The sequence below is a fragment of the Artemia franciscana genome, chromosome 3 (genome assembly GCF_032884065.1).
Source record: "Artemia franciscana chromosome 3, ASM3288406v1, whole genome shotgun sequence".
NCBI lineage: Eukaryota > Metazoa > Arthropoda > Branchiopoda > Anostraca > Artemiidae > Artemia > Artemia franciscana.
Genome location: NC_088865.1, coordinates 20,757,428 through 20,769,748, shown reverse-complemented (window position 1 = coordinate 20,769,748; position 12,321 = coordinate 20,757,428). Strand labels below are relative to the sequence as shown.

Sequence of the window (12,321 nt, the reverse complement as noted above, 5' to 3'; positions counted from 1 at the left end):
TTTTGAACGAGCATACCTATGTGCATAGGCAAGACGATGCTTAAATTGCATTAGTGAAATATATTGAAGTTTTATCCTGGAAAAATAAATTTAAAGATTGAAGGCCTTTTTTGTGCATTCAAGTCTTTTAATAAAAACGAATTTACTGGCATTACTTAAACACTTTATTCCTAGGATACTGAAATCACAATTATACCCCTAAGAGGAAGATATTTTCAGCTAGAAAGCCATTCAATTGAGTATTATCGACAAAAATGCTGAGAAATTCGCCATAAGTACATCCACAACATCAAAAATATGATACTGCATGAAAACCATTACTTTTAACCATAATTCTAGATCTATTCAGAGGAGGGAATGACTTACTTTGAGGTAAATTCAAGGGGACACAGGACATATGGTTTAATTCTGTATTTTGTTCATTTTTTCTTGGTATTGTTTTCTGGCAATTCCCAGCCTGTGATACTCAATGGCTTACATACGGCACCCCCTGGAAATTTTTATCACACATATGCCATTTGTCGGGAATTTTCCTGCTAAAATATCCGTTTACACTAAAAATGAACATTCAAACTTAATGAAAAATCCCAAATAAGGTTTCTTCCGATAACTCCTGGCAATTGAGGCCTGCGCGGACAATATAACAGTCTGATGACACCCTCTGGCTTACATTATAACAACTAAGGGATTTTCAATCTGTTCCTCGAAGAATAACTTATTTAATAAAAATGACCGTTATTTTTATTTGAACAGGGGAAAATTGCCATTTCAATGTTCGATTGCGATGTTCCATGGTAATTTCCAGACTGTGACTCTCAATGACGGACAAACAGAACCGTCTAGCAAGCATTATTACACGTAAGGCATTTTTCGGGCATTCTCCTGCAAAATTATCATTTACACTAGAGAGGATCATTGAAAGTTAATAAAACATTTCCAATTGCATTTCTTTTGATGATTCCTGGCAATTAAGGCTAATGTGAGACAATGTACCAGCCTGATGAAGTCTTCTGGCGCAGATTTTTACATTTAAGGGTTTTTCAACCTTATCCCACAAAAATAAGCCTATAAACTAAAAATGACCATTGTTAGTGGAAACTGAAACTTGCCCTTTCATTGTTAGATTGCCATGTGCCGTGATAATTCCCAACCTGTAACACTAATTGACTGACACGCTTAACCCTTTGGTAAGCATTAGCACACATATAGCATTTTTTGGGTATTTCTCTGCAAAAATATCTGTTAACACCAGAATCAGTCGTTTAAAGTTAATGGAAACTCATCAGTAGCATTTATTCTGGTGATTCCTGGCGAATGAGGCCAGCCTGGCACAACCGACTATCCTAATGACTCCCAATGGCTCACATTATCATGCCTAAGGGATTTTTAGGCTTCTTCTCACAAAAATGCCTTTATAAACTAAAAATGTTATTGTTTAATTTGAACAGTGGAAACTCGCCATTCTATTGTTAGATTGCAATGGTTCATAGCAATTCCCAACCCGTCAAACTCAATGGCTGCCACACGGCACCCTCTGGCTTGTATTAGGACATATAAGCATTTTCAGACATTTTCCCACAAAAATAACCGTTGAAACTAGAATTGATCGTTTCTTCTCATGATTCCTAGCACTTGACACCAGTGTGGCACTCAATGGCTAGTATATGGCACCCTCTGGTGTGCATTATCCTGCCTAAAGCATTTTCAGACATTTTCCTACAAAAATAACCGTTTACACTAGAAACGATCATTTAAACTTAAAGCAAAATTACCAATAGCGTTTTTTCTGAATGACTGACTTTTTGTAATCAACTCTATTCGGGATCCCTTGTCTGAGAGGACGCGGGTTCGAATCCCAGTGTACCCAATTCTTCAGTTTGGGACGGGGGTCAGTGGCGTGACTCTGTAAGCTTAGCCAGAGTCGACCCAGCTCTAAATGGGTACCTGGAGAAATCTGGGGAAGGTAAACAGGAAGGGTGTGCGAACGCACAGGATGGCTGGCCCCAAACCCCCCATTGCACTTCCTGGCTGAAGGGCCAAGAAACGGAGATCAGCACCGCCGGTACGGACTGTAAAGTCTAATGCCGTATCCTTTACCCTTTTTTTTTAATCAACTCTAGCTTGAAATATAATGCCTAGCATGTTGCACCCTCTGAAATACATTGTCACACGTAAAACGTTTTTAGACGTTACTACAAAAATAACCGTTTACTCTAGAAACGATCATTTAAACTTAAAGGAAAATTCCCAACAGCGTTTCCACTGATGACTCCTAGCAATTGACGCCAGTTTGGCACATAATTAGACCCTTAGGCGTGCAACAACACCCTTAGGCGTGCATTATTGTGTCTCAAGTATTTTCAAACATTACACACACACATATATATATATATATATATATATATATATATATATATATATATATATATATATATATATATATATATATATATATATATATCCGTTGAGGGGACATCTCTTTTGATTCCTAAGGGGGACAAAAAATCTTTGAAATACAAAGATTCCCTGAGGAAAAAATCATGAAGAAAATAAAATATCGAAAAAAGTATTGAAAGAAAAGAAACGTCCTGAAAGAAAAATGAAATCCTGAAGAAAGAAAAAATCTCTTGAAGTATTGCGTAGCACCCACGTGTTTCTCCTCCTCAGTTACAAGCAGGGATTTCCCATGGGGCCCTGAAGAAACAAATCACACGAGAATGCGTCATCCTTAACATGTAAACATTCCTTATTATGTAAGAACCAAAGAAATCTTGCAGAAAAACATCTTTAGAAAATATTAAAAAAATGTCTTGAAACGTCTTTAAATGGCTTAAAAAACGCCTTGAAGAAAAATGTCTTAAAATACGTTTTGAAATTTCTTGTAAAATGTCTCGAAAAAAAAATGTCTTAAAAACTGTCTTGAAATATCTTGAAACGTCTTGAAAAATGTCGTGAAGAAAAATGTCTTAAAAACTGTTTCGAAATGTCTTGAAACGTCTTGAGGAAAAATATCTTACAAACCTCTTGACTGTATTGAAACGTCTTGAAAAAACTTCTTGAAGATTTTTTTTAAACATCTTGAAATGTCTTGAAACGTCTTGAAATGTCTTGAAGAAAACATTAACTATTCCGTAACAACCAAAGAAAACTTGATTTGGCAGGGTCCTGAAGGTTTTTCCTGGCCTTTGCAGGTTTTAAACATAACAATGCAAGTAAAAAACACTCTCTCTCTTATGTAACAAGCACCTGCGTCTTGAAGAAAATTATAACACGTGCATCTTGAGGACATTGCCATTAAACCTCTTGGGAATGTTAAGCCATCAAGGAAGAAAATAGTATTGGCTATGGGCCTTGTTAAAACTATTGAGGAGATAGTACTATTAAGTTTAACACAGATCGTACTGAAAACGTACCATACCGAAAAAAAATAGCTCAGAATAAGCTCAAAATACAAACTTCAAACTGTACTGAATTAAAAAAAAAACTGTTTTTAGCGAAAGTGAACAGTGACAATAAAATTTAAAATGAAAAGAAATTTCTAGTATGTAACAGGAACAACTACTTTCAAGCCCACTTCCTATCCTTCTTTGCGGTGAAAACTAGTGCTGGACTGTAAACATTTTGATGGCAACAAATATAGTTAGTGGAAAATTGTAAGTAACTTTGTTTTTTGGTTTGTTTGCTTGTACATATCAATAAATTTAACAGAACAATTTATTAAATATCACTTTTCCACATGCTGATCATCAGCGAGAGCTGTTTCTGATCATATAAACCTTAACTTCTGGCATTAAGATTTTTTGGAGTCGTTTACACACCAAGCTGCGTTTTTGTTAAACAGGGAACGCTTGAGTAATTAAACAAAAAAACAACAGTTTCTTTTCAACTAAAAGTAAGGAGCAACATTAAAACTTAAAACAAATAGAAATATTCTGTATATGAGGGGGGATGTCCCATCCTTAACCTTCGCTCTTTACGCTAAAGCCTTAAATTTCTTTAAACCACTTCTCATTCAAAATCAAAGGCCCTTGTATTTGAGAAGTCTTTCCTAAAGAATCAAACAGTCTTTCCTAAAGAATCAAACAGTTCGTGGTAACGAACTGTATGTAAGAAAAGACGCGGCTTAATAGTAGCTGAAACTGTAAAAAACTAAGTCTTGATAATAATAGATACATCAAAAGAATCGGATATTACATTTATTCAAAATGTATAAAATTCATGGAGTTTAATGTTACCCATAAAAAGTTACGAGCCCGGTAAAATTTGCCTAACTTTCAAAAAAAGGGGAAACGCCCCTAAGAAATCAATTGATCTTAATGAAAATCACACCATGCGGTTCAAAATGTCAGAGAACCCTACTGTAGAGGTTTCAAGCGTCTGTATACAAAAATGTAGAATTTTGATTTTTTTTTTGCCAGAAGCAAGATCATCGATGCCTGTTTATTTGTTGTTGTTTTTTTCCTCACGGGCGATCGTATTGAATCAGCAATCCTAGGAGATCGGGAGAGGGCTCATTTGATTGGAAATTGAAATTTCTAGTGATCTTTTTAAGTGACCAAAAATATTGGAGGGCAGCTAGCCCCCTCCCGCTCTTCTTTTTTACCCAAAATTGTCAGATCAAAATTTTGAAATAGTAATTTTCTTCAACATGGTCGATAGATCAAATAACATTGTTTTTTTTTAGAAGGATTTGACCCCCCAAAGTCCCCAGGAGAAGTGCTGCAAGTTATGAGCTTTACCCATTGCACAGCCGATGCTGCACGCGCATGCAGTATTGGCTGTTGAGAAGTATAAAGGTGTTTTCGACGGGGGGGGGGGGATTTTCTGGTGGTGGGACTCACGTGGGAGGATCTTTACACGGAAGGTTTTTCGAGGGGGAAAGGAATTTTCCATAAGGGGGTGCTGGATTTCCCAGTATAAGTTGAAAAACTATCAGAAATTAAATTAAAAAAAAAAAAAGTTTTTTCAACTGAAAGTAATAACCAACATTAAAACTTAAAACGAACAGAAATGATTACGTATATGAGGGGATTGCCCCCTCCTAAGTACCACACTCTTTACGCGAAATGTTTTTGAATTTTATAAAAAAGCTTATTATTCTAATTAAACGGTCCTTGTGTATCAGAAGTCATTCTTAAATAATTGGAACAAAAAGTCAAACTTTAGTGTGAAGAGCGAGGTTTGAGGAAGAGTTTCATATACATAATAATTTCTGTTTGTTTTAAGTTTTAATGTTGCTTCTTACTTTCGGTTCAATTTTTTTTATTCAATTTCTAGCGCTTTAGCACATCATGCCAGGGAATCCCTTCTGTTTTTGGAGTTTCGGCAACTATTGGACCGAGTCGTTCCTTACTCACTGTTTGTTATTACGAACTGTCTGATTATATTAGCCTTACTTTCTCTTAATCAGTACCAGTGTTTGTGCAGCATGCATTAGTAATTCAGTGCTACACAAAGAGAACAAGCGATATAAATACTTAAATTTCTTTTCCGATGTATTTTGCACCTCTAGGCACAGCTTACAAGTATCAAAATGGAAATTTACTACTGCCTAAGTTATGTTGCAAGTCAAAGCTTTAATAAAGTTTGTTGCATTCCATTCAAAAGCCCTATGTACCACTTCAGTACTATATTCGAAGTAGAGGAGTGCCTGGGGTCCCAAGTCCTACCCCGCCCCCTTCAGAAAAAATTGAATTTCTGGGTATTTCACATTTAAATTGTCAAATAACAATGCTCACTTATTTTTATTGGGCCCCACCGAACTGTTTTTATTATTTCCCCCCCCCCCCAAAGAGTAACAAAGTTATGGGTGCGTGTCTGCTCCAGTTTTAAGACGGTTGCGAGCATATGAAGAATAAGACACAATAGAATGTTTTTTTTTATTAGCGCCAACGAGAACAATACTTGATTTCGTTTCACAAACGTATCCGATATAGCTGTAGAAAACTGATTCCAAATTCTTTTTAACGATTTTTCCTCGAAGCTACCAAAAGACCATTAACCTATTGTCGGTTTTTGTATAAGCAAAATGAATGTACTGTATGGGCTATATTTACTAACCGTTCATTTTCGTACGGACTTCATATATATCTTGGAAGATTTGCCGTCGCCTGGCGGTATGACCTCTGAAACTGGAAGATTATGTGTGATAGTTTTTTTTTACTTCTTTAAACCGGCTTTATTATTGTAGAATTTTCACTCTGTAAGATTCTGGCCTTAGGCGAGCTAACATTTCTGTTTTGTCGCCCAAATTACCAAATGTTTGTCCTTAGTGGCTCGATCAGTCCGTAGTCTGTCTGAGTCTATCTGTCTTGATCTGTCTGAGTCTATAGACCGTCGATGGTTTTACCCAGAATGGCTATCTCATAATTTTGGCTCGGTAGCATTTTGGCCCCAGTCGGCCAACATTTTGCTTTGCCACAAGGGATGGTAGGAAATGACCCTTGTCTGTGGGACGATGTCTTCTTTCCGGGTTGCAGCGGTAGCTAGCAACCTAATAAGAGACGATGATGTCTCTTAATAAAACTACAATAGCCCATAACTCCTGAAATAAGAGTCAGATCAAAACAAGAAGTACACTATTAGAATCTTCTTGTCGGAAACCCCTATACAGGAAATTACCGTCTTTTGGCTTGAACAACAAGGAAAATATATTGGCTTGAAAATCAAAAAAGTGGCTGAAACCACGATATTCTGCATATATGGCATCTTTTTTTCGTTTTCTCCTCAGATAGGTGGGCACTGGAACATCAGATATCCAGGGGCTACTCTTAACTTACAGTTCACTATAACAAATGGCTTTTTTAGAGTTTTACTCTTATTGTTACTCTAAAAATTCAGATTTGCAAACAATAAAAACATTTTAAGTGCTACTCATATGTTAAACAATAGGAGCAAAGCAAAAAACTAATTTTGTTGCTGGAGTCATAATGAACTCTTTTCCTTTTGGATCTCTCTATTATTCTCTTTTTTTCTGTGGTCATGGTAAGAAATAAACTTAAATATATCTTAGAAGATATCTTTTAAATTTTATTTGCAGCTTTGAAAATATAAAAGAAAAAGGAGAAAAAAAACTAACCTGGACAAGAATAGAAACTCCAACCAAGCCATTTGGTCTGTGGGACGCCTCACTACCATTTCTATATAAATCAGCATTGTATCCATATATCTGAATCTATGGATGGAAGAACAAAGTGGTAAAGAAGTAAAAAGTAAGGAAAAAAAGAAGTAAAGGAGATTCAGGAAAATTTGATCGAATTACACATTCTGTGTTTTTTGTTAATATACCGCCATTTTCATCTTAGAATCTCTTCTTAAGATATTGTTATTTCACTTTATTTGCACACTAGCTTAGTTAACAAAAACGAAAAAACACTTAATTTTTTTTTTTTACATAATTGGGTGCTTTTCAAATTCATTTTTATTTGTCACAATAGAGTATATCTATATTATATATATATATATATATATATATATATATATATATATATATATATATATATATATATATATATATATATAATAAAATGTATGCGTGCCTGTTCGTGTCTCCTGTGTACGTTATAATATGAAAAAACTTCGTTTTCTTAAAGAGTTAAAGAGGCTGCGTCCCAAAGTCGAACTTAAAACGTACAGGAATTAGGAGAGGCAGTTGGGGGGCTGCCGCCCCCAAACCCCCCGCTTTTTAAAGACTCTTTTGTACAGGTTTTTTGTTGTGGGGGGCTCCCGCCCCCCTGACCCCCCGGTCTTGGCTTCGGAAAGGCCCTCTTTTAATTAACAAAGAATACAAAACAGGTTTTTGTTTGCTACCCTACCCCCACCCCCAGCTCTTAGCTTGTCTGCTCTGTGTCTGGGAAACAGTTTCAATAATTATGTTAAAATGTAAATGGAGTGGTCAACTTCATTGTTACTAATTACTAGTTTCGGCGCAATGGTTCTCCTGTCCTCTTGTGTTTAACATTTTTCGAAGTTATTCCATTATTCATTCATTTCAATTTTTTGTTAATTAAAAGAGGGCCTTTCCGAAGCCAAGAGCTGGGGGTTAGGGGGGCGGCAGCCCCCCACAACAAAACACCCGTACAAAAGAGTCTTTAAAAGCGGGGGGTCTTTAAAAGTCTTTAAAAGCCTCTCCTAATTCCTGTACGTTTTAAGGTTCGACTTTGGGACGCAGCCTCTTTAACTCTTTAAGAAAACGAAGTTTTTTTCATATTATTTCTGTACGTTTTTCTACAATCCATGGTGGATGTAATTTAATAATTCCTGTACTCCTCGTACAGGAATTAGGACTACATCTCCTAATTCTTGTACGTTTTAAGGTTCGACTTTGGGACGCAGCCTCTTTAACTCTTTAAGAAAACGAAGTTTTTTCATATTTTGTGAAAAAAAACCGCCCGATAAGGGACTTGAACCCTTGACCTTAGGATTAAAAGTCCCACGCTCTACCGACTGAGCTAACCGGGCATGTTTGAAGTCGAAATACCTGCATGTGTATAAATATAACGTTTAAATAACTTTTAAGAATTGGTTTTTCTAAGCTGGAAAATCGGGGGGTTAAGATTTTCCGACGAAACTTTCCAGGAAAATTACTCGGAGAATTCCGCGTCGAATAAGTCTTCGTACACCCAGATCCGATGTCGGCTGTGACCTGTAGGCGTGGCAGAAAAAAAAAGGGTTTCTGTCATTTTTCTCAAATAAAAATTTTACAGATTAAGACAGAATTTTTTGAAGCTTTCAGTCAGTCTCACCATGTCGAGCTGATCATTTTGATGTACTTGAATGTTGAAATTCGTAACTTTTAACAACAAAAAACTTAACATGGGGAAATGGGGTTTTTCTAAGCTAGAAAATCGGGGGGTTAAGATTTTCCGACGATACTTTCCAGGAAAATTACTCGGAGAATTCCGCGTCGAATGAGTCTTCGTACGCCCAGATCCGATGTCAGCTGTGGCCTGTAGGCGTGGCGAAAAAACAAAACAAAAGGAGAACATGAACATTAAGTGGCTATGCGTGGTTTCTGGAAAACAGGGAAGGAGTTATCGGATCGAGCTGAAATTTCGCGGATAAGCTCCTGGGCCCTAGGGGACCTTAACTTGTGAATTTCAACCCGATCGGACAACGTTAAAGGGGTGGGGGGGTGGGTGGGGGGGGGGGGTTGGGGGGTCGAAACTTTCGGCCAGATTTTCCCCATGAAGGAAAAGTCGGAGGGGGGATGAAATTTGGCAGGTTTCTTAGTTGGAGCTCGGGCTACGAAATGCATCCCTCCCCATCCCTCTGCGAACTGAAGATCGTACCACTGGATACCATACCACTGGAACTGAAGATCGCTTAACATTGTCGTGGTTCGCCTCTTTAAAGAGGCACGAGTGTGCCTCCTTGATTACACTGTTCAACCGACCGCCAAAACACCTTAAGAAGTTGCTGAGTACAATCTTACAAACGTTCTGGGTATAGCCCCCCCCCACATTAAGGCTTTCTTAATACTTTTCACGCTGAATGAAATTTCAGAGTCCTTAACACAAATAATTATAGGCAGCGCATCGACAGAGTGCATCCGGCACTTCGACGATAAATCACAGGAGTCCAATTTTTGTAAAGAAAAAATCACTCAGTGATCATTTATTGCACCCCTAGGCCCGGGCCTAATGGTAAATCCTGACCTGGTGGCCTAACCTTTTAAAATTGATTAGGCAGTCTTGTCATAACCTGGAATAACCTGGAAGGCAAGCTTGATTAGGAAATCCGAATAAGCGACAGAAAACTGAAAGCCGACACCTACTTTCCCGGAAATCTTAGAAAAACCATTTAACTTAGTTTTTCTAAAGCCGTTTAAACCTTAAAGAAAACGAGTAAGTCATGGATCCTCCACTGCAAATTATCCGGTTCAATTAGTCTTTGGTCAAATTATTCATAGTTTCTGGATATTCAAGTGACGGATTAATTAATTATGAATTCTGCCATCTAACACACTTCTGGAACTACAGTTTTTGACTTTCAGTAAACTCTTAGTTCAGTACCCAAAAATATTTTTAGCTTCAAAAATATAATTATTGTTGTACATGTGGGAAAAGTTTTCTAAGGGAGGAGATAGTCAGGGGAATGTGAATTCCATGGGGAAGGAATGATTTTTCATATTAAAATGAATTTGATTTGCATATGGTGGGGAATTTTTCATATTAGAATGAATTTGATTTGCGTGTCATTTTCCAACTCTTTGCATATACAATCATAGTAAGTTACTTAGATAATTTATACAAATGCAGGGTAAAGGGTAACTTTATTTAGTCCGGGATTAGCTTTCTTTTGGAAAGTATTACGTTTGAAAAAAGCTGATGTTCATGTTTATTGATTCAGGGGATTATCTTGTTTTTCAGTTTATGGACTTGGCTCCCCAATGAGGTGGAATTGTTGAAGGAATTTTCTGGGGGAGATTTTCTGTAGGGGGAATTTTTGATGGGGAGATTTTCCGGGAGGAGAATGACCCGTGGGATATGTTTTCCGGAGGAAACACTAAAAAGGCTTTTAAATTTAGGAATATTATCGTTACCAATACGTGGGGGAATTTTTCTGGATTTCCCCTTCTTTTAAGATCTAAGTAACGCGCAATGGGTAAATTATTCCCTCAAAGAACTTATTTTCATTCCTTCGTAGGCTGAGGTGAGTTGCACACTTTACAAATTTGATAAAATGGCTCTGCATATCATTAACATAATACCACTCCTAGTATGTGGCATTGTGATATCATTAGATTGCAGCTAGGGCTGCAGCGATAAAAGAGAACTTTAAGCCTTTTCGTCAAGTCAAATGGATTGGCTATCTCAAAATTTTCAAACGTCAGTATTATGCTGTTTCATGGCATAAGATAGCAGAAACCAGCACCTTGCTGGAACACGATCTCTTTTGCTGCTTAAAGGGACGCAATCGTTTTTAAATATTATATTAAAAATAGCAAATTTTTCACCTGAAAGTAAGGAGCAACATCAAAACTTAAAACGAACAGAAATTATGAACTATGTGAGGGTGGTTGCACCCACCTCAGTACATTCCTCTTCACGCCAAAGTTTTCTAATACTTTTAAAAAGCTTCTTATTGTTCTAGTTAAATGGACCTTGTGTTTCAGTAGTCTTTCTTAAAGAATCGCGCCAAAATTCAAACTTTAGCATAAAGAGCGAGGTATTGAGGAGGGGACGATAGTAGTATGGGGTCTACAAATATTATCAGCCAGTACCCCTACAATTCCTAGTACCGGGACTTATTTAAGATATTCGACATTTGTCTGCCTGTGTCCATATATAATCCTGATACACACATAGGGAGTATACTAGAGCCAGTTGAAGTTACCAATCTCATTGCATCTTGCCATAGAGTTAAGAACATTCCTGTAAACATCGTATGCCACAGAATATTATTGCTGTACCATGAGGGCCCTATGTCGTAAATGCCGTATCTGGATGTTGTTATCTGGGTTCTCGATAAAAAAGGCATTTTGCTCGTCAGGTTTATTTTGTCGATGAAACAACACAGTGAGTCCTGTGAGCCAGTACCCATGCCGTATCTCTTGGAGTGACAAGATGTCTAATAAACGAAGTTTTGATATGGATTCTAATATACAATTAAAAGGATCTTTTTTGTAATCTAATGGTACCGAGGACACTAATTATTTTGATGATCGGTGACAGTTGTTTCAATAAAAAAAAAATTGTAATGACTACAGCCGGCCAGGTATCCTTTTTGTAATGTAATGTTCCCGAGCAGACTGGTTTTTCATTACCGGGTTAGCACATTAGTTTGGGCCCAAATATCCCCCTCCAGGACTCCATGTTCCACTCCAAGGCTTCCAAGGCCGCCCTATTTTCTGGATTGAACTTCTACTTATTGCATCGTTGTTTACGCCAAAATATGAACCAGAGGAGTTTTTTTGTTATTTTTCATAAGCAAGAGTTAATTTTTTTAATTTAATTTTTAATTTTTGAGATTTTTCATAGGCCTGAGTTTATGTTTGCTTAATGATATTCTTATAGCATTGGAAAAATGACTACTGAATTCTTAGCTGTTTGAACTAAGGGGTGGAATCAAGACCAGAGGAGTTTTTTGAGATTCTTCATAGACCAGAGTTTACTTTTCCTAATGACATTCTAATAGCATTAAAAAAAAATGAATATCCTGCTGTTTATGCTAAGATATGAAACCAAGACCAGAGGAGTTGTAGAGAATTGTCATAGGTCAGAGATGCAACAATAGAACACTTCTTTTATTTTTTCGTTTATTCAACTATAAGGTAAGGAGATACAGATAAAGTGTCCCGTATATGAGGAAGCGAACCTT

General features: G+C 37.0%; 1 protein-coding gene and 1 non-coding gene across 4 annotated transcripts in view; both read right to left on the bottom strand.

Moving 5' to 3' along the window:
- The window catches only part of LOC136024998 (carbonic anhydrase-related protein 10-like), a 76,592-nt gene that overhangs the window by 24,261 nt on the left and 40,010 nt on the right, over window positions 1-12,321 (bottom strand). For 2 of the 3 annotated variants that reach the window (XM_065700617.1, XM_065700618.1), the window contains exon 7: window positions 7,079-7,174. The exons of the other annotated variant lie outside the window; for it this stretch is intronic. In XM_065700617.1, the coding sequence (XP_065556689.1) occupies window positions 7,079-7,174 (96 nt within the window). The remainder of the gene's footprint in view (window positions 1-7,078; window positions 7,175-12,321) is intronic. 3 annotated transcript variants of the gene reach the window in all.
- Trnak-uuu (transfer RNA lysine (anticodon UUU)) lies at window positions 8,388-8,460 on the bottom strand. Its single transcript has one exon. It is a non-coding gene; the product is annotated as a tRNA-Lys (tRNA).